Source organism: Trachemys scripta, chromosome 1, assembly GCF_013100865.1.
Source record: "Trachemys scripta elegans isolate TJP31775 chromosome 1, CAS_Tse_1.0, whole genome shotgun sequence".
Classification (NCBI taxonomy): Eukaryota; Metazoa; Chordata; order Testudines; family Emydidae; genus Trachemys; species Trachemys scripta.
In genome coordinates this window covers 162,906,794-162,929,979 of record NC_048298.1, presented here as the reverse complement: position 1 = coordinate 162,929,979, position 23,186 = coordinate 162,906,794, and the positions used below count along the sequence as shown (strand labels likewise).

The following is a 23,186-nucleotide window of genomic DNA, read 5'->3' as shown; positions in this document are numbered from 1 at the left end:
ATCACCCTTTTGTCTGCACAGGGCTACATTTGCTTTATCACCCACTCAGTAAGCTCTCATTCGACTAAGAACCTACCCTGAAAGAGTGGAAGCAATGGCGCAAACAGAGAATCAACAAAATAAGTGGTTATATTTATTACATTTCTAAAGGCAAACTGTAGCTGCTTGACAGCAGGTACCCTAGTATGTGGATTTTAAGGAATTTTTGCAATTTGCTAGAATAAAAGGAGAGCTCAGAGAGGAAATCCAAACTGGGATGCCTTTGTCTTCTGTTTTCAGTGATGCCTCGTTATACTTGCATCCTCTTTATGGTATGCTGTCTCTAAATAACAGGACCACTAAAAGTGAAAGGTCATTGAGGTGGATTGGTTGAATCCATTGCATTTCTGTTTTGGTAGACATGGTCCTGGTAATAAAACTGCTGCTCTTCACCTGCCTCTGGCCAACAGCTGCACTAACCAGTGTCAGTTCTCAAAGTGATCATCATCATCATTTTCATCATCATCATCAACAGAAATGCTCATCCATGAAGAAGCATAACAGGTAAGCGGTATACCCTGGCTCACTGCTGCCCTTCTGCTAATAAACATTGTGTGTCTGTCACCAAACCTAAGAAGGCATTTTCTTTGTTCAGAGTCCTACTTGACTGGTCTTTGTGTTTGTAGACCACTTAGCACAGTGGGGTCCTAGTTTTGCCTGGGGCATTTGGGTGCCCCCATGAGACAAAAAGTAATTCTATTTTACAGTAACGTTTCTATCACTGATCATTCTGTATCGTGATTATAAATACTTATATATATATAGTGTGTGTGTGTGTGATCAGTTAGATAATGTTTGTACAGCTCTTTGAAAATGTAAAGCACCACATAAGAGTTAAGTATTGTGATTACTGTATTACTGTCAACATACAATTGTTCGAGCATTTTAGTTTCTTTCTATCATCAGAAACAAATTCATATCTAAAATTGGGTTTATGCTATCATTATTATGTTATCTTGATTGCACTAAATATCAGTGTAATAACTACTGTATCCAGATGCTTTTTTCAACAACAGAATAAGGCTAGTTTAAGTAAGTTTTCATTTTAATCATGTTACAGTTGGTTACTCTTCTGGAATATAGTTATCCGCGACACTTTATTTATGGAATTATTCCACGTCTAACTGCAAATCCCAAAGCTTAAGCGGTTTAATATATTTTATTTAGTTTTTAGTTGGGATTATTGCATCTAACTATTACAGCGAAAGGCAGGCTTTAAAAATATTAGGTTTTCTCCTTTGCCTTTCTTCATCAGGGTGGCTGCTCTAAAAGAAAATAAAAAGGTGACATCAAGCCTTTTGCATTTAAGATTCTGGGTGAAATGGCTCCCCTCCCCCCCCAGCAACTGCTTGTATAGATCAATTTCATATCATACATGTGAGGCCTCTGAATGTGTTTACATTATAATACATAAATAAAAATGCAAGGTCTCAATCTACTGCCGATAATAATCCATCCATCGAAATTCTGCCTTATCACGAACGCATGAGACATTTTGATAAATAGTTAAATTTATGGGAGGAAGAAAGGGAAGGCGATTGTTTTCCCATATTCTGTATGCATAGCATTGTGTAATAATGGACAGCACGGGACTCGTAGCCTATTCATGTCATGCCATATGTTGATAAAGTACAGCATAATTGGACTCCTCCGGCAGCTGCACCACCTCTGAATCATTGAATTTCCTGCTGAATTTGTGTATAAGAAATACATGGTAGTGGAAGCAATCATAACTTAATAACTGAGGTGCATGGAAAAGATGCACGGCTCAGGGAACTAGTAATGACTCATCTTTAAGTCACAGGTTCAAATCCAGTCCAAGCCAAGCAGACCTGAAAATTCTGACTGTTCAGCAGTCTGTCTGAAATGAACTGAACATCTAGGAGTCATCACCACTGGACTCATTGTCCATTAAAAACAAGAATCCCGCTATCAAAATGGGAAATAATTACCACTTTGATAGTCATGCAAATATGTGAAGAGCTGCATGGGAATGGAGACTGACCTACTGTCTAACACCTCAAGGTGGTCCCTGCTCGTCTGAGCTGAGGAATGTTGGTAGGGAGGTGAGAGAGATGTGTATGCTACGGTTCCCACTCCTTGTCCTGTTCTGTGAATAGCAGACTTGAGTTTCTGGCTGTTGATCCAGTATCCACCACTGGCATAACAATTCACAAAATGGGAGAGGGTCTGGCAGTGAGAATGTGCATCCACAGTAGAATCCTGCTTGACATACTGTACAGACATATTGCTGTATGATTGCAACAATATTTGGTGCTAATATAACGTCTTTGGTTTCAAAGAGCTTTACAAACATTAACTAATTAATCCACATGAAACTCCTGTGAGGTAGACAAGATAAAAGGGCGAAGCATGTCAACATTGACCTCTATACAAAGAGAAGGGAGTTGGAGAGGAATTCCACGGCCAGATCCTCAGCTGGTGCAAATTGGCGTAGCTCCCTTGAAATCCATGGAGTTAGCAGATATATGCCCACTGAAGATCTGGCCTCAAATGCTTGTATTCTGTAGACCACTAGACTGCAGGTTCCAAGCCACGGAGCATCCCAGAGCTTAGCAGCTGCAGAGCAGCATTTCTGCAGAAAGGAGCCAAATACATTTAGTTTTCCTTTGTTTGATTCTCTTTGGCATTATTTCTAAAGGGGGCATTATCTCCAGTCCATTTCCACAGGGCCTAACTTTCCAGCAACCTCTTTTTCCTCCTGGGGAAATCCCTTTCAGCCAGCACTAGGATGATTAGGAACACTGCCGACAGATGGCCTTGGTTAAATGAGTGGCCTTTTATAAAGAATCCCATGTGAAAATGTTACTTAACCTACAACTTTCACTGGTTTAATAGAGTAACCCACTTCCCCCTCCAAAGCTATTTGTCTGCATTCTCTCGCAAAGAAGATTTTAAAGCATTAACCAAAAGTACACGAGAAAGAGATTATTCTCTTGGTCCATTTCCTACAATAAAGAACAAAACATTTTGACTGTCAAAATGTTATGCTTTTTGCATTAGTGAATGCAGATTTTACTAAACACATTGAAAAATCCACTCTATGAGTGGCAGAAAGGTACATTTGCAGCACATGATTCACAGTAACTGCATGTGGCTTCCTATTGTTCTATCTTTGGATAGTGCCTACCACAAGGGTGTCCTGGTCTATGACGAGGGCTCCTAGTGGGTATGGTGATAAAAATAATAAATAATAACTGAACAAGCTTCTTAACATTCTTTTAACATTGATATTTTTAGCCTGTAATTTCCTGGGTTTTCTTTAAAAAAGAAAAAGAGGAAAACAAATTCTATTATGTGCCTGTGACCAAGTTCCTCCTCTATCTTGCTGGATCCTATGCTTATTGGCAGATTTTCTTACCTCAGAGATTCACCATGTGGGTTGGGGAACAGCCCAGAGACCTTCCCCTCTGGAAGAACCCACAGTCCAGGTCAATTGGGAGGTTTGGGGGAACCTCTACTCCGGGTTCCAGCCCAGGGCCCTGTGGACTGCAGCTGTCTATAGTGCCTCCTGTAATAGCTGCATGACAGCTACAACTCCCTGGGCTACTTCCCCATGGCCTCCTCCAAGGACCTTCCTTAGTCTCACCACAGGACCTTCCTCCTGGTGTCTGATAACGCTTGTGCTCCTCAGTCCTCCAGCAGCACAGCTCACCCTCACCTCCTTGTGCCTCTTGCTCCCAGCTCCTCACACTCGCACCACAAACTGAAGTGAGCTCCTTTTAAAACCCAGGTGCCCTGATTAGCCTGCCTTAATTGATTCTAGCAGCTTCTTCTTAATTGGCTCCAGGTGTCCTAATTAGCCTGCCTGCCTGAACTGGTTCATTATTTCTAAAGGGGGCATTATCTCCAGGTTCCTGATTACTCTAGTGCAGCCCCTGCTCTGGTCACTCAGGGAACAGAAAACTACTCATCCAGTGACCAGTATATTTGCCCTCTACCAGACTCCTGTACCCCACTGGTCTGGGTCTGTCACAGTCACTAACATTGTTTCTCTGCCTCCCCATCAAAAAAAAGAGGGTTGAACCCTGAACTTTCAGCAGAGACTTCTACCACACCAACTAAAAGAGTAATTACAATAGCTGGGAGCAGCCTCTGTAAGCCAGTCACTGGTGGAGGACACGTAACACACTGTGAAACAGTGGAAACATATGCGGGAGTAGTCACGCTTTGCACACAGCATAGCCAAGCTAAGATTCAATACATTCTTTCTGAGAGACAGTGTGGGTGAGACATGAGTCTGCCACGTTAAAGACTTAAGTTCTGTTCCCAGTTTGTGTAATTTTTTGGTGAGGTCTGAGCCTTTGCTTAATAAAAAGTGTTGTGAAGAGACAGAATTTTAACACCAGTCTCTAGATATGAGTCTAGAATGTATGGTGTGCTGGTTCCAGCAACAACAGGAAAAGGATCATCTATGTTGTCTGTGTTCCTTTCGGAGGTTCAGCAGTGTAGGACATGCTGAGATGGTGCCACGCGCAGTGCTAATGGAGTGTTGGCTGGTTTTGGCAGTAAATCTAAGAATGAGCTTTAGTAAGCAAAATACAAATTGGAAATGCTGATTTCTTTTCAGCTTCTAACTTGGCCAAATCTGAATGATTTATTTAAGGGGGACACCAAAAGGCACCTCCTTGACCCCAGGATTATCTCACTGCCAAATTTTAGAGTCCTGCTGCAAGCCATTGAGACATTAGAGCTCTTTAAAAACAATAGAAATGTTATCATGAAGAGTGTTGAGCAACCGCTATATGAGGTCACCGCCACTCCCCCAGTAATACATGTGACTTAATGTGGCATGCATTAAAGCTGCAAACATATGATATTATTCCAAACAGAAGAAGGTATCTAGGTGAAAACTGATGTATCAGTTTCTTCAACAAGTGTTTATCTATCTTGGATACACACCATTATACACCCATAGATGCAACCTCCAAGGGGATAGAAGGGGACATGTGTCCCACCCCCAATTTGTTTATATCTTGTTGATGTTCTCCTTCAATACAGTTGTCCTGTGCATTTTCATTCTGGGTCTCTCCCCTCCCCATTTTCACTAATTTTTTTTCATGTGGTTGTGTCACTGCCTACAATCCAGTAATCTAGTCATTTCATCTAATTTAATCATCATTCTGAACTGTCAGCCAGTACAATGAAGCTCCTGACTTGATTGTTTTTTAAAATACAGCAAACGAGAAATTAAAATGAGGAAATTAGACAGCACCAAAGTACGCCCACTAAAGTCCGAGCAACTTCTCCGCATAGATGACCATGACTTTGCAATGAGACCTGGATTCGGAGGTAAGCAGCCAGCTGCATTAACATTTCTATACTATTTAATAGTTTCTTCTTGCACTATAAGCTGCCAAACCTGTGCCCAGCAAGGTCATGTAAAAATGCAATGTCAAGTTTAACAGATTTTTCCCCTCCTTGGCTTAAACCAAGAAATAGTTTACGACAAAAGATAATTTTTGTACTTTTCACAACAGTAATAAGAGTTGCCAAATTATCTACTCACAGCTAAGTAATTTTTTATCTTTACTGTTACAGATAGAATTCTATTATCAAAACATTGCATTAACATATCCCCCTAAAACTGCACTGTCTAGTAGCAATTAGCAAATTCCTGAAACTCATCAAATTTGTTTTGAAGTTTTTAAGCAAGTTACCAATTCCTGAGTATATTGAGTTGGCATGAAGCACTGAATTAAAAAAAAAACCCAATCTTATATTTTTGGTTTATTGGCCCTTGGACTCCTGTGTTGTTGGTTTCATGTTTATTTCTTCCCTGTTTAATTACATTATACGTGAATAAAAAAGGTATCATATGGGATGCTCATAATTTGGATATCCCATTATAGGGCCAGTTTCTGCCACTGGATACACATTGACATGTCCCTTTGAAATTGAGGCATGACATACCTATGAATTACAGATTTTGGCCCTAAGTTATTACACTAAAATCGAGAAAGCTGCCTTGCTAAAAGGCTTTTGTGAACCGGGGCCAGCAGTTCTGTGTTTGTGATTCATCAAAACGGGCTGGCCCGCTCCATATTATGAATACAAAATAAAATATACAAGGACAGATTCTCAACAGCTATAAATAGGCATAGACTTCAGAGAAGTCAATGGCTGTAGGCCTATTTACACTAGCTGATAATGTGGCCCACAGTATGCAAATCATGGAAACTGCTAGTAGCCAATCAGAGCAGAACTATGTACTTGCAGTGTGGATAGCTGGCTATAGTGGGAGTAGTTTTTTGAAAGAAGTGCTGCACGGAATGCAGTGTTGTTTAAGTTGGCCTTTGTAAAAGCGCATGCTGGCTAAAGGCAGCCCCCAGGCCCAACATTCCTATTACTGTCTTGGCCCAAGATTAAAGCACTCTGGAGGGTTGTAGTTTCCGGATGGATTAATAGGAACTGCAGGCTACAGCAAGAAATGCTGGGGAAGGGCTATAAATATGCTCCCCTTCACTCCACGAAAGAGAGACCTAGAGAAAGAGAGTAGCAGCACCACCCACCGCCATTACTCTTCAGCAGCTGGGTCTGGGCAAGACCTAAAGTGGGGCTACCAACAGAGAAGGAGCTTGGGATGGGCTCAATGAAGAAGCCTGGAAAAGAGCGAGAGAGAAGGCCTAAGAGGCAGACAGACAAGCAAGCAAGTAACTCAGGGGCTGTGGGATGGGAAGGAAGAGTGAAGTGGGAATGTCTGAGCCTGGAGCAGATGGCTACTTTATTGTTTAGGGCCTCAGGGCCATGGGCATCATTTCAGAAAAATTCTAGGGGGGCCAAAGTTGTGTCAGCATATAGAACATTATATGTGATGTATTATATCTTGCAAAGGCTGGGGAGAGGGGGAGTGGAGCAGATAGACCTATGAAAAGTCTATTGGAGGCCAAAGATCTGGGCGGGGCAACTGAATCTGCCCTGCCTCATAGCAAATAATGCCCCTGCTCAGGGTTGTGGCTCAGAGAGCAAATCGAGTGAAGGCTTTTTGTTTGGACATTTTCCAGTGGACTCTTGTTTACCTTGGGAAAGGAGGAGTATTTTATTCCAGCTGGAGGTCTAAAACTATCCCTGACATGGAGAGGGAGACTTCCAGCCAACAGGGAACCTGAGGCACAGCCATATCCTGAAAGGGAAGACTAAGCAAGTCTTAGTCTTTGGCCCATAGATTTGCCCATGACATGCAAACTGGACGTGGGGCAATGAAAATCTCCTGGTCGTGGTGGACTGGGTAGCTGAGGGGATTGTTAAAGATTGCTGACTTAAATCCAGACATTAGTAACTGAATATCATTACTGTCTGATGGCCTGCTAGTGGTCTTGGTCCATTTTCCAACAGGCAAGTCTCCTTATCACAATAAACCCCCACCATGATGTTTGCTGAATGCTATTTCTGAAAGACAGGCGAAGCTAGTAATCTGAAATTTATCAGTCAATGGCTTTGCAAGTTACCTCGGTGTCCCTCCCTCCTGCTTTTCCACTCAAGGAATTGTAATTTATGGAAATGCCATCTGTGAAAGGAAAAAGCATTTCCATGACAGCAGACAACTCTCTATGAAGTACTCTATAAAGCTGTCTGGAGAAAGGTAATTCTGTTTCACAGAGGATTTTGATATTTCAAAATCTGATTTTGTTACAATTAGAAACGAAACCCCAAAATGCCTAAATGCTCTGTGAAAGGGGATGGAGCCACAGCTCTTGGACACTACACCTGGCTAGCTACAGATCCTGGATTCCCCACCAGTCCACAAACATTTCTGTTTAGCCAAATCTGCAAACGTCAATGAAACAATGTTTTGTCGGAATTTTTCCAGACAGCTCTAGTACTGTTTCACAGGGCCATTCCACAAATCAGTATTTCTGGTGTGAGTACAAACTGCTTTCAGAATGCACACTGTGATATACAAATTTTAATTTTTTTTCACAGGAAGCATTTCTTTTGGTGCCTGGCAGCTTTGTTTTCGTTTTTGTCAATCCTGTCCTCTTATTATCACATGGCTAGTAATAGGGCCTGATCCAGTGCTCATTGAAGTCAGTTGGAGTCTTTACATTGACTTCAGTGGGTATTGATGATCATATTGCCATGGGTGAATAAATGCATACTCAGGTGAGGAAAATGGTAACTTATCAGCCAGTGGATTTGCAAATTTCAGATTACTAGTTATACCTCTGTCTTTCAGAAGTAGCTTTCAGCAGAACAAGGAGCAGCTGTATCTCCCTTCCCCACTAACATCCACAATAAATAGTGGTGTGGGTAGCAACATATCTGCCATATCTTCCTGTTCAGAGGTTTCCCAAATCTTCACAAGAGGGCTGTTAATATCTAGAATAGTACTGCCTGCAATTTCTATAACGTTAAATAAGAGTAACACTGAGAGGCTATGGGAATTTCTAAGAGTAACAGATGAAAGTCTCAATAAAATTATCTTTGGCCCTGATTCACTCTTCGCATTACTCTTTGTTATATGCTGGTGTAACCCCATTGAAATTAATGGGGACAGCCGTGCACCCTGGAAGCCCAGGCTGCTGCGGAGCTAGGTGGGCGAGCTGGCAGGAAACCAGGTAGGTTTGGAAGCCTGTTTGGGTTCCATCAGACTTCAGTGAGGTTGTGCCAGCAAAATATGGAGTAACAGAATGGTGAATCAAGGCTTTGTTGGTAGTTAATACACAGTTGTGACATCACCAAAAGGGCCAAGCCTCAACTAACCAATCAGATCATGACTTTGGATAGGGTACCCTAATTCATCCCGTGACAGGAGAGATACAGGATATGCATTTCCTTGAAGGAGACTGACTTTCATCTAATGCTGAAGTGTATAGCAAAGGGGAGCTTAAATACAGGATGAGATGCAGTTGGTGATGGGGAATGTGTACTGTTGTTAAAGACACCGAAGGGAAAGAGTCAATATGAACAATACAGCCTAGCTTAAAATATAGGTTAGTTATTACTTGGAGGATGTGAACCATGTGCAGTACTATAATTATTCCTGGAAGTTGGAAATTGGACCAGTATTACTGAATAAATCTGGAGACAGATAATAGGTTTTGCTCTCTTTAATCTGTATGTCATCACCGTGGGTCTCTGCAGCTCTGAACGCCCACAGAAACCAACCAAACAAAAAGCCCTCCTTTAAACATCACTGTGGTTTGATAGCATTAAAATTGCCATTTGAATCTGTTCTATAGATTATTCGCTTACTAACTGAATGGTTTGGCCTGTTTTATTTTAAGGATTTTTTTTTCTTTTGAGTGATCAAGTGTTTTCTGGCTATAGTTTCTCACTCTGGCCATACAGGTGAATGAGGGGAATTGGTGGTGTGGGGTGGAGGTGGGGGAAGCCATGAAATACTAATTAGTGGGGAAACGATCTGTTCGGGATGCAGTTCTTTCCAAACAGTAGAGCTTTCATTGTGTCTCTCTAGAACCTGAGATATGCTGGTGAAAAAGAGGAGGCGCTCCACTAAAGTAGCACTGGAGGCATTCTGGGCTCAATTCTCTATTGCCCTGGGGCATCATTTACCCCAGTGCAAAATGAGTGCGAATGCCACCACTCTGATGTGGTAGCATATTTTAGCAGCTATGCAATGACTACACGAGGTTTAGGGCCAAGGTGAATTAGGCCCAGTGCCTCCAAAGTCTTTAAAATAAAACAGGCCAAACCATTCAGTTAGTAAGCGAATAATCTATAGAACAGATTCAAATGGCAATTTTAATGCTATCAGACCACAGGCACCCGAGGGGCATGTTGGTTAGTGTCATGTGCTACCACCTGAAAAAATTATAGCTCTTACTTCCTCCAGTGAAGCTCTGCTGGAGAGCATGGAGAGTGTGGAGCCCTCGCCATTGTAAACACTCCTCTCTGGGGCCGACTGCCTCTACCGGCACAGCCTGTACAGCCTGCCTAACTACAGCTCTCACCTGCAGAGCTCCCCTGGAGTGGGGAAGAGAGCCTGCTGTGCTTTCTCCCCGCTACTGCACCTGCACAGCATCAGCCATAATCTGGCTTTACGACAGGGGAGAGATTTACAGCACTTTGGCTTTATGCATGCAGAAATTGATGCTTTTTTCAAGCTTAACAGATAGAACATCTCATCGCTGTGATTCCTGGTGGACTTGTATCTGTCACACGCACGTGTGCCCCATAGCATGATTTATTCAGCTCAGTTAGCTGCATCAGCTAACAATACTGAAAGGGGGGCGGGGAAATCAGGTCAGAACAGTTGGGTAAAGAGCATGTATTTTAAAAACAAAAGACATTTTTTAAATAGGTCAAATTCTGCCCTCAGTTACACCCCGTTGGGTTTCCCAGGTGTTACAGCATGGAGCTGGGCCCAAAGATTTTGGTAACGCAGCCCAACTAAGTCTCCTCCCACAACAAATAATCTTCCCCTTACTCCGGGGTAAGAGCATCTGGCTACGCACCCTCCATCAGCCTAAAGCTCACAGAAATTCCCTCTGTGTCAGGGGAATTCTTTAGTCCAAACCTGTCCAGTTTAAGTTCACTTTGCACTGCCTATGTCTGTGACCCTGTGGAGGTGAGAACTCCTATTTTATGCTGAGTGGGCCAAATCCTGCTTCACTTACGTAGGTGTAAATGTGGTATAACTCCACTGTAACCAGTGATGTTATTCTAGATATATGCTGGTGTAAGTGCAAGCATAATTTGTCCTTCTGACTCTTACCAAATGATCTTTTTAAAATTCAGTTCTGAAATTACTAATTTATTAATAGATTAATTTGCATATGTAAACCCCGTGAATAGGATACGTCAAGATGACTCAAAACCAGCAGGCTATTAATGTGCTGTTTCTACTTCTTGCCATAGAATGCTTCTTTGCCTGCAACGCATTATAAAATGAGGTTAAGTGAACCAAACCTATAATTCAGAACATAGCTCTGGCTGTACTCAAACATTAAAAAAAAAAAAAACGACGACGACTCTGTGTTGTAATGCATTTATTCCCAAAGCTTGGCTGTCACATTGTTTCCTTGGCTGGATTTTCTCTTTGCTTCTGTTTCATTTCACAGTGCTCTTATAGTTTGAGAGTCACAGATAGGCTGCCACAAACACTCTCTCTCACACACAGGACCTGTCTGCTCCAAATTAGAAAAAAAAAAAAAAATTGAAGGAAACCATTGCTTGGGGCACCTTGAGTTTGCAATCCTTGTACAACATCTTGAGTCAAAACAAAAGCTGCCGGAGACCTTTTACAAGCTTTAATTGTAATGGCTAGTTGCAGCAGCAAGGAGCAGTCTTTATCTTAGGTGTGGCCGGGCTAGAGCAGTTTAGAATAAGTTTTCCCCAGTGTGGCTCAAGAAGCTACAAGCATGGCAGCTGCACTTCATCCAGTCTTCCCAACTCCATCCCACAGTGCATTGTCTTGTTTCAAATTTTGGAATTACCTAGGGTGACCAGATGTCCCGATTTTATAGGGACAGTCCTGATATTTGGGGCTTTTTTTTTATATGGACTCCTATTACCCCCCACACGCCATCCTGATTTTTCACACTTGCTGTCTGATCACCCTAAAATTACCTCAAATCTCTTCAGCAATGCTGAACATGCTGGATTGTCCTTCAGAAGTCCCAGAATGGTACAGTGTAAGTGTGAGGTGAACCCATGAACATTAGTCTGCACTAACTCAATACACAGGGAATTTATTACATTTTGTAAGTGTAATATAGTCTCCAGAGTTACTCTCTTAAGGGTTTGTGTCGTGTTTATGCAGGCCATTTCAAAAGTGAATGCAACGTAAACCCCCTGTGTTTAGACAAGCCCTAAAACTGTTTGCTTCCAAAGTAAAGGATAGCGTCAACAGAAACTGTCCAATTTGTCATCATAGTCATAGAGCACATGTGTCTGTCCACACAAATATCCCCCACTGCTTGAATGCTGCCTACTTCCCTGATGCAATGATCTACACAACTTCTCCTATCCATTAATCTGCTTAAATTGCCTTCTTCCATTCCCTCCCCGCCATGTGCTAAAACAATTTAATCTGCAGTATGGAGGGCGCCTAAATTATGATTCCACATATCATTAGCTCCTGTTAGCATTACCTGTACCCATATTGCTTCTGTTCCAATTCAGATAATTTTTCAGTCCTAATCAGTCCTGATGAAAGGTTGAACTGCTAGGAGACTCTGTTCCTTCTTTTATTGTCCTTTTGAAAGCCAGACCAATGTGAGTGAGCATGATGTGTTCCTCTGCCAATGGGAAAGCAGAAAGGGATTATGTATTTAACAGCTGTACAGGAGTGTAAACCTCATCCTCAGAAATGGTAATTGCCTAAAAGTACAGTGTCATGTTATCCATGGAAAGGAAAGGAAAGTCAGTGGGTTCACATGCAAATCTTTTAGTATCTTATAATGTCCTTTTAAAAATATCATGGCCTCAAGTCTCCTAGCTGTCTGTTAGGTATTGTGGAACTCTCAGAAAATAATCCAACTTGGACTGCAGGAGGAGGGAGAAAATAAATTGCATTGCTCACATCATGCAGAACTTCCACAGCCTTACTTTAAACTCCAGGCAAATGATCACTTTCCGATATCAAAATGATGTTTCCTGGCCAGCTATGATCTGCTGTGTCACCAGTCAGACTGGCTTGACAGGCAGAACTCTTCCATTTGAGAGAGGTGGTTGGAGAGAGCTGCTCTTTGAATGCCTTTTAAATAATCTTCCTGTTTAGTGTTTCTTAACTACATTATTTGAAAGGCTTTTTTAAGTCACTGTCTTGCTATCCCATCACCTTCTGAGGACTTGCTAGAGTCTACCACACACCCCTCCTTTCATTCATCTAGCATCTGCCTCTCTTCTTTTTGTGCAAGAGCCATCTCCTCTGAAGCTTCTACTACTTGGATGAGCCCTCCTGGGTCTTCTGTCCTCATTGACTCTCCAGCTTGTTTCAGTTCTAGTCTCAACTTATTAATTTCTCTCACCTTTTAATTTGTTTAAATTTGCAATAACTATATATTGGGTAATTATTTAATTTCTTTGTGCCTCTCTTTTCCTACATGTACAGTAGAATTCTACTTATCCATCTTAGTGAAGCGTTTTGAGATCTGCAGATGAAAAGAACTATCTAAGTATAGTTATTGTGATTTAAGCACATGTATAGTCTTTGTTCACATTTACACTGGAGTGGAACCTTATGTTCCCTATTGCACACTGCACATGGAACTGCAGGATCAAGGCTTGAGTGTGTAGTTGGTCGTATTAAGGCTTACCATGTCCTTATGAGGGCAGCCCCTAGAGAGCACAATAACACACACACTTAAGAAATACCTGAAATGTAATGTGTGGTAATATTTAGCCAGTAGAAGGTAAAAAGTTTCTGTACGCAGGTGGCTTATCTTTCCTCTTTCTGTTATCAAGTGTGGCCTCTGTCTCATTTTCCTCACAGGTCATCTTACTGGTTGGGTAGTTTACTTTACTCTTTCAGCTAAATTAGAACAACTCTGTCTCTTCCAAGGCAAGCAAGAGTCCAATGGAAATCCACTGCAAAAAAGGGCTCCACCATGCCATTCAGCACCTAAAGCTTTTCCTCTCTGTGTCATGGCCCTCCATCGCAGATCTCAGGAATTTTCCCCTAGTGATGGAGGGAGTGAAGGGGGCTTTCTCCCACCCTCTTTTGGAAGATACAGCTTTGACAGGGAAACTAGCACTCAATTAACATTTCAAGCCCAAGACCATCTTGCCCAAGACCTCTTCCTTCACTCTGATAGTCCTCTAACTTCCATCCTAGGCCTTGGCTACTTTTGGCACCATCCCATCTCAAATACTTCAAACAAACAGATGGACAAGGATAAAATACCCTTTATTACTGCCCCCCCACCCCTAGCTCTATCCAACTCAGGGAGCTGTAACAAATTCCACAGTACTTTCTTCTCCCTGTGGTTTCCTTACCCTTCTGTCCACCTGACCTTCCTCCTAGGCAGCCTCTCTGGCCCTTTCCAGGAGGGAGCATCATTAGGTCTTACCTATTCCTTGTTCCCTGCCTTGCCAGAGGGAACAGGAGCTTTTTTATATGCCTGCCCCTTTCCCAGTATGCATTGTTGCTGAGCCTACAAATTCCATCAGGTCTAAGAACTCGGGGGGTGAACTATGCTGGGTCTGTAGCCTCCTTAAAAAGCCAACATACCCTGTTACAACTGCATGCAACTGGAAGAGGTCTGATACTCCATCTAGTAGCGGGAGCTTGGCAAAATAGCGATGCATTCACTGTTGGGATATTGTAATTTTTCCAAACTGGAACAAAAAAGAAAGTGTTAAACTATTTCCTGGGTAATGAATGATCTGATTATCATGGCACTGTGGAAAGATCAAAGCTTCTGGAATTCACTAGCTGAGTCCCCTAAATTCTACATGTATCCTATGGAAATGCAGGAGCAGTACAGCAACTACATGGTAAAAGGTATAACTGCCCAAAAATACCTTAAAATTCTCTAAAGTCTGTCATAGGATTTTGTCATTCCTACCATACAAATTGACCCTAAAATGCCGCAGAATTCGTGAGGACCTACATTTAAAAAAAAAGTTACATAACTTGCATATGCAGCTATTATCTTTCCCTCAGGCTACTGATGAAAATAAACTCCACACTCATGAGAGAAATATTAGCTTGGTTTAAACCTTTTAAAATGAATAAAATGAAGGAAAACTGATTCCCCAAGGCAGGACTTGTTTGCATAAATATAAATCCATCTGAAAATAATTTGGTTTTGCTGCTGAGGAGTAATTATCTTGAAAATCTGAGGAACTTCCATTGTGAAAATCACTAATCCCTCCAAAATAATGATTTGTGGAAATTCTCTAGCAGCAACTGGAGCTGCTCAGTTTAATGAAAAAATCCTCTTGCCCATCCCCCCGTTTTGTCAAACTAGGAAAATAAAAACGTAGATTTTCTCTCGATACTATTTTAAATTAAATTAGTGCTGGTGCCTCATTGTCAGCCTCAGACACTGAATTTATTAACAGCAGCATTGTGGCATAGGCACCAGCAGCACAAACTTTCCCTACACTGTTCCATCTCTGTACCTCAACCCTGATCAACTCCACCTCCGGGAGTTTATTTTTCTTTCTCTTTTAGGACTCAGTCCAGTGCCATTTATATCAATAGGCGTCTCTCCATTCCTTCATTGATTAATAAAGCCAGAAGGGATTATGATGTTCATTCAGTCTGACCTTCTGTATAACACAGGCCATAGAATTTCACCCAGTGACTCAACAACTTGTGGTTTTCTTTTAGAAAAACATACATTCTCCATCACTTGGACTCTTTACATTGAGACTGGATCTCCTCCCTTGGTAATCTGTTCTGGTGGTTAATTACCATTGATTTTAGTGGAAGTTGGCTCTGACTCACAGGGACAAATGCTCCAACCCAACTAATAGATCCGGAAAGCCCTGAACAGAGAAGCACCAGTATGCATTTGTTTCATGGTAGAGGAGGGACAGGATATGGAAAGCCCCCAATTCAGCAAGGTACTTAAGCACACGCTGAACTCTAAGCATGTGAACAGTTCCATTGAAATTAAAGGGACAACATGTGTTTAAAGTTAGGCATGTGCTTAAGTACTTTGCCAAATTAGGGTCAAAGTGAGTGGAGAAGTCTGCACCTCCTGCACTCGGTGGATTAGAGCTCTGTGAGTGCTTGATCTGCCCTAGCTCAGAGTGAGGGCTGGGGTTAGGCCAGTGCAGAGGTGAGGTAGTGGCCAGTGAATGCATAGCTCCATAGATTTACCAATTTACACACCCATTTGAGGCTGGAGACAAAGCAGCTGCAGAAGCGACTACAGCCTTGAGAGCTGCCAAACAAGAAGCAGGAGAAGCAGAGAGAGGTTTAAAGGGGTCAGATACAAAGTATTACATTTAATTTTATGTAAAGTCTCTTCATGTAAGAAAAATCTCTCTCTCGCTTTTTGTATCCATTAGTTAAGAGCAATGAAAATAATGCATACTGTATTGAGGTACATTATTTACATTTTTAAAATAATTTATTAAGCATCAGAGCTTTGAAAAGAATATCATCTATGGTCAATAATTGTTAAATGCAAATTTCTTTCCTCTCCTCTCATGTTGAGCTCTCTGACTTTCTCCCACATCCTCAGCTCTTTCTTTCCCCCCTAGTCCAAATGTTCTGACAGCAACAATGTCTCAGCCATATTGCAGGTGCATACACTGTTGTTCCTGTATCTCTGGTTCCATGTTACTGACTGAGATACTGATTCTGCAAATGCTTTGGTATGTTTATAACTCTATGCATGTGAGTAGTTCCATTGGCTTCAAAGCCACAATCCTACAAACTTAACATTATTTTATTTTAGATGTAGGTTGCACTTACGGTGCTCCCAAATTCTGCTCTCAGTTAGACTTCTGCAGTCCCATTAATGTCACTGTCTCTACTCATGTGCTTGAAGTAAAAAACATGCTTAATTTTTTTCAGGCTTGGTATCTTCGCTGTAAAATATATACTGGATAACTCATGTATATATAAAGCATAACTGTTAGCATTGGTCTGGGAACCTTAACTTCTGCATTTCCTGACCTGTTTTAATTTTAACCTTAACGTTGCACTTTTTTATATTTTTTAATACCAAAAAAACCCCTGTATGTATCAGTGGCAGTCACCTAGCTGTTCTGCCTGTATTTTATAGATGCATTTTTAACCTATATGTGCTCTCCAGAGCTCTGAAATTCAGAATAGCGGGCAGAATGGGAACTTTGACTTGCAAAATACTTGATTAGGAATTTAATTTATTTATAAAATCTTACAGCAGTTAAATTGTATCTATATCCATCTTCTCCCATACACTCCCTGGTCATCACAGCCAGTGGCCTTACTGCCATTCCGTAGTCATATAATAGTCAGGGCCGGCTCCAGGCACCAGCTCAGCAAGCTGGTGCTTGGGGTGGCCCATGGAAGGGGGCAGCAGGACCTGCTACCGAATTGCCGCTGAAGCGGCGGTGATAGAAGTGCCGATCGTGGGGTTTTTTTTTTTTTTTCCCCCGCTGCTTGGGGCGGCAAAAATGCTGGAGCCAGCCCTGATAATAGTTAATGTTTCTGTGAGCAGGTTTTCATGATGTGGGAACTATGCTTACCTTAAGGCTTGCATGCTCTGAAGTTTGCCAGAAGCTGTGAATGAGTGAGGGGGGATGGATGACTTGACAATTACCTGTTCTGTTTATTCCCTCTGAAGCACCTGGCACTGGCCATTGTCAGAGAGCAAGATACTGGATTGGATGGGCAATTGGTCTGACCAGTATGGCCATTCTTATGTTGCATTGTTGTTAGTACCAGTGTAGTTGCACCAGCACTGAGAAACAGATTAGAATATGGTTTTACTTAGTCAGTGAGCAGGTTTCCCATTTATTGGACCTATATCCATTTCAAGTTATTATAGGACAAACTTTTATTAGTTACCTGGTAAAGTTACTTTAGAAGTATAAATAATTTTCTTTAGAAGGTGGAGGAAAAGTTTTCACTATTAGTCTTTACAAGCATTGGTATATTTGATACTGGTATTTATGTAAGTTTTCCACAGGGCCAGTCTAATGAGTTGTGTAAGCTTCATTAGTTTCAGAATCGTAAGAAAACTTTCTTCCACTCATCAAACTTCAGGGTCATGCTGTAAATCCAAGTCATACCCTGTGCTAGGTTGCAAAGAGATCACTGAAGGACGTGCTTATTTGATCAGATTTTTAACATCAGGTTTTCTTTCATTGTCATTGACTTTCTCTTTTGGTTACTAAGGTTGGATTCAGTGCACACAACAGTTTTAAAATTAATTCAAGGCAGCATGTGTGTGGAGAGGCAGTGAGCAATGCAGGTTGTTTAGGTTTATATTAACATATAGGTGTATATTAAAAACATTTGTCACTTCTGGTCACATTTTTGTTCTGCTATTTTGAAGGGTCACCAATACCAGTGGGCATTGATGTGCAGGTGGAAAGTATTGACAGCATTTCAGAAGTTGACATGGTAAGTTTTATCACTTAAATCCTGTTACTAAACTGATGGAAGACAGAATTGTAACCAAAACTCTGGGATCACATAGGCTTCAGAAATAACCCTCCAAGATTCTGATGTAGAACCAATATAGTTAAAGAAGTAGAATCCTACAAGATTATATTATCATCTTGATACATGAAAGTAATTTTCATTGAAATTAATAGATGTTACATGTGAATATGTGTTAAATGTCTCCTGTGTGCCTAGGGACAAAGCGCTTAATGGCCTGATTTTTCAAAAGTATTGAGCACTCCATAGCTCCTGTTAAGTTGAGGGGCAATTCCTGGGTGTCACACATCTTTGAAAATCACTCTGCAAGCCCTTAGCTTGTGCAGGTCCTGTACACAGAGGCAACTTTCATTCATTCTGCATCACAGCTTTATGTCCTTGACTTACACTAAGAAGTTTACTCTCTCAAAGACGCAATGCCTACACTGAGCTTTGTGTCCCTCCATTGCTGTAGCATGGTGCAGCATCACTGGGGCTAGCAGTGGTCTAAGTGTGTACTGGCCACCCACATTTTTACCACTATACCATATACACCTACTGTTAGCTGGTAGGCAGATGCCAGTATCTGGAATACACTAGCACTCCCATCATTGCTAGTTCTGGTTGAGCTGCAATAGTGATGTAGCAGTGATGGAAGAATCTGCCAAAAACCTTACTATGCACACAGTCTTGGAGAGAGAAAACCTCTTACTGCTAGTCAAGAACATAAAGTTGTGAATGCATCCTGTTCATGCCATATTCACAGCTTCATTTGCATTATTGCTGCGTTGTTCAATCCTAGAATGACCATACAGGTTAACTCTGAATAAAGAGCACATTTACAATATTAATTTCTCACTTCAAATGTAGTTTTAGGCCACAGGCCCTGATCTTGCTATGGACTACTCTCATGCGGAATCCCACTGAAGCCAGTGGGATGCCACAAGAGCTCAAAGGTCCATACTAGTAGATCACATTACAGGATCAGAGCCTAAATATCTTTTCAGTTCCTTTTTCACTGTAATGATTCCAAGAAAATAAACTTTGCCATCAGGCTAGCCTTGCACAGTAAAGCACATATAGCAGTCAGATTATGAAAAAGCTACAACTGTATTTTTTTTTTTTTAAAGGAACGGCCAAAATCACATCCATGACACAAAGGCCACCCTTTGCCAAATTTCAAATTCCCCGAAGCAAGTGGGGTACTGAAGCTTTTCAAAGAAAAAGTTGCCAAAAAAAATTAACGTTGCAAAATAACATATTTTTTCCTTAGCCTTGGAAATGATTTTGGCTGAAGTTCTCCAAAAAAAAATTCATCCTGAGGCAGAGACCCAACTTGGAAACATTTCAGCCCAAATGGTTTAAGTTTCGCAAATTTACAGGACACAAAAAAACAGGCTCTTATCATGGGAAATGTTGGGCCACATTAGTAATAGATGGTGCTGCCAGCCCCACCTGTAACAGTATGTGCACACAAACCCATTCATTCATTGTGAGTTCTAATATGTTACTCAGGGTCCAGGTGCCAATATGTTACATTTTACACTTTTGAGTCAAATTCTGATTTTAGTTACCATGGTGCAAATCTGGTGTAAACCCAGTAGATTTGCATGAGTGTAACTTGAAATCAGAATTTGTTCTTGTATATTTTAGATAATAGGAACTTATTTATTGGCTGCAAATGATAAAAATGAGGGGTTAATGTGACATCAAGAGAAAACAGCAAAAAGTTCAGTGGAAGGGCTGTAGAGTAAATTCAGTTGCTTTTATCCTACTTACTAAAATGCTATTTTCTTTTGGGGACTGTTTTATAGTTTGGGCCCAATCCAACAGCTCATTGAAATCAGTGGTAGATTTGTTTGTGTAAGAAAGAAGTATGGACTTCAAAATCAGGCCCTTTGTTAGCTGACTATAAGTACTACCAAACAGCAGACATCTCAAGATATCTTCCATCTGTGTTTTGCTCTCACCGCATGGCTCTGGTGATCTCTCTCTGGTTTGAGGATTCTGCTCTTGAAGCCCAGAGCAAAAGTAGATCAAAGTCATCAGGTTTGATTAGTTGTTCTGGTTATTGCTGTATTCAGAACCAGGAAAAACACACACACATCTCTTCCTCTTAATTTTCTTTATGCAAAGGACTTCACGATGACCTTATACCTCAGACATTACTGGAAGGATGAGAGGCTTTCATTTCCTAGTACCAAAAACAGAAGCATGACCTTTGATGGAAGATTGATCAAAAAGATCTGGGTACCTGATGTATTTTTTGTCCATTCCAAAAGATCTTTCATCCATGATACAACTATGGAGAATGTGATGCTCCGAGTGTACCCTGATGGCAACGTACTCTTCAGCCTAAGGTAAGGGCAGTTACCCCCCTATAACTATCAGCAGCAAAATACTATGTGGCTGCTGCCTGCCTGGACAGAGCAAGCTCTGAAGTTGTTGAGCTGAAAAATTATCTGAGATCCTTGTAGTTAAATATGGAGTTTTCATAGGGGTTTATTTTTTTATTTGTTCAATATGTTGGGGTTGTCATAGGTTCTGTTGCATATAAGGTGGCAGCTCAGGGCTGACCCAAAGACACATTAGTCCTTTTCAAATAAGGAAATAAGGGACCTTAAACACCTCCTCAAGATTCTGAGATGTGGACCGGCATTAATCCCTGTTTTCACTAAGGAGACCCTGGGAATTGGTGACCACCTGTATGTCAGTACCTAAGACAAGCTCTGTGTCAGCTAATGTGATTTTCCAAGTATTTGAAATTCCTAGTTTACCACTATGAAAATAAATTCAGAATTGACATTACAGCTTATCAAATTTCCTATCATTCCCCTGTTAAACATTTTCTGTAGTTTGTGTGGTGGGATGATGGGAATGTTTACATCTTGTTCATTTTTTTTAAAAATTACATGAAAAGACATCAGATATAAGAGATTGCTACTATTAAAAAACTATTACTGTTAATGAGAGAGACAAGGTGGGTGAGATATCTTTTATTGGACCAACTTCTGTTGGTGAAAGAGACAAGCTTTTGAGCTACACAGAGCTCTTCAGACCTTCAAAAGCTTGTCCCTTTCACCAACAGAAGTTGGTCCAATAAAAGGTATTACTTCACCCACCTTGTGTGTCCCATATCCTGGGAGCAACACTGCATACTACCATTAATGTCAATGGTTGTATTAATATTGCAGTACTTACTGTGCATTTTTGTCCAGTGATTGCAATAAAGTCAGAAATTGCTAACAGAGAACAAAATTCTCCCCTGGGCTCTGCATTAATGATGTCAGTCCTGATATTTTTTTTCTATGGTACATGCACAGCATTGCCACAATATCAATAGGAGTTCCACACATACAGTCAGAGCAGATTATTGGAGTTGATATCAACTGTGCAGTGCTTAGAATTGTTAAAGAATCTCTAATTTCCCTACAAGAAATTGGCTGATGTACTAGACAATAGCTTCATCATTAAACTTCCCCTTACTATCTGCAATGTATCGTTTATTTTTTATAAGACGTACGTCTTATGTATGTTGCATGATGTGGCAGAGACGATCTTAATTGATGAAATTTTCCCCAGTGCAGGGGCCCTCTGCATAGAGATGAAATTTCATAGATTCCTACACCAGAAAGGATCATTGCGACTGTCTAGTCTAACCTCCTGTATAACACAGGCCACAGAGTAAATATAGGCCACTGAATAAATTTAGAGGCGCAGCAATTATTACTTCCCCCGCTACTGACACTGATAGTTCTGAGATCTCCCCAAGAATTTCAGTTATTTGTCTGGAGAGTAGTAGTCAAATATATGTATATATGCGCACACGGGCACACACAGACACACACACAGTATTTAAACAGATTGCAAGGTTTTTATGTCTGCCAATCACAAAGTCCCGTAGGAGACTGTCTACTTTCAATGTAGTGCAATATACCTCCTAGTGTGAAATCGATCAAAGGAAACGTTCTTTGGTTTCGAAGAGGTTTAGAATGATTAAGGTCATACAGTGTGTCTATAGCCTCAGCTATATAAATGCCTTTCTTCTTAAAGAATCATATGTTCATAAAAAGCATCTTTTGATATCGCATCCTAGGTTAGGATGTATTCCAAATCCTTATTTGTGGAAAATGTGCATATTCCACAGATTTATCTACAATGTCCAGAGTCTAGGATTTCATGTTTTTAAAAAAAATTCTTGATAATCTTATCTTCATTCTATCAATCAATATACAGCTGCTGGTTTATTGAATCTTCTGCAGCTACATAGACTGAAACAACTGCACCCACAGAGGTACAACTTTTATACATCATTTTAAAGAAGTGTCAACTTCAAAGCCTTATTTCAACCACATAAGTTCCTACACTTGTAAACATCCATCCACAATGCAGTCACCAGCCATGAGTCATTGAAATTCAATTATAAGCACAGTAGAATTCAATCTGGGTTTGCCTCTGGAAGATCAAAGCAAAATGTCAAGCAGGCTGTGACAGCACAGGGAAATTTAGCAATAACTAGAACTATATATGGTATTTGTATTTGAACTGCTGCCTCTAACCCTTTATTTAGGTTTCTTGGCTATAGTGTCGGGGACACTGATCCTCCACACATTCATGGAAAAACAGATGGAATGACAGAATTAACATCTTTGCTTGGATTTTCCTACATTTTTTAGAATGATTTTCAAACATGCATGCATAAAAAGTATTAAGCACTTTTCTATGTGCAGTCCCCAGTGTGAGTAACTTGAAAATCAGGGTTTATCTTTTTATGGAAATATATATTATAGCTTTCTAGTTGTGAAATTACTCTCCTGAAGAATATCCTCTGCACTGATGTCTCTTTGGTTCTGGAGTCAGAAAGACTTGAAATAATAGCACCAAGAATTCTGAACTTCCCCTGTTGATCTTGTTAAGGTGTAAATTTTGAAGTATAACCAGTTATGCAGAATTCAAAAGTGACAGCAAGCAACATGAACTTTCTATGATGGAAAATGGGGAGCCAGCCAGTGGAGAGATTAACAATTGGGGGTGAAATAGTAATAAGAAAATATTGTCTATTTAAAAAAAAGTCTCCCACTAGTTTGGATTTACCTTTTAATCAAAAAAAGAGATTTTAGAATATGTAATT

General features: G+C 40.8%; 1 protein-coding gene across 2 annotated transcripts in view; it reads left to right on the top strand.

The window, feature by feature from the left end:
- Positions 1–393: 393 nt before the first annotated feature.
- The window catches only part of GABRR3 (gamma-aminobutyric acid type A receptor subunit rho3), a 36,233-nt gene continuing 13,440 nt past the window's right edge, over positions 394–23,186 (top strand). The window contains exons 1-4 of one of the 2 annotated variants that reach the window (XM_034758709.1): positions 394–543; positions 5,240–5,352; positions 17,970–18,037; positions 20,192–20,415. In XM_034758709.1, the coding sequence (XP_034614600.1) occupies positions 401–543; positions 5,240–5,352; positions 17,970–18,037; positions 20,192–20,415 (548 nt within the window). In that variant the 5' untranslated portion in view covers positions 394–400. Of the gene's footprint in view, positions 544–5,239; positions 5,353–6,451; positions 6,714–17,969; positions 18,038–20,191; positions 20,416–23,186 lie in introns of those variants that run through there. The other variant, XM_034758717.1, reaches the window with a different exon arrangement.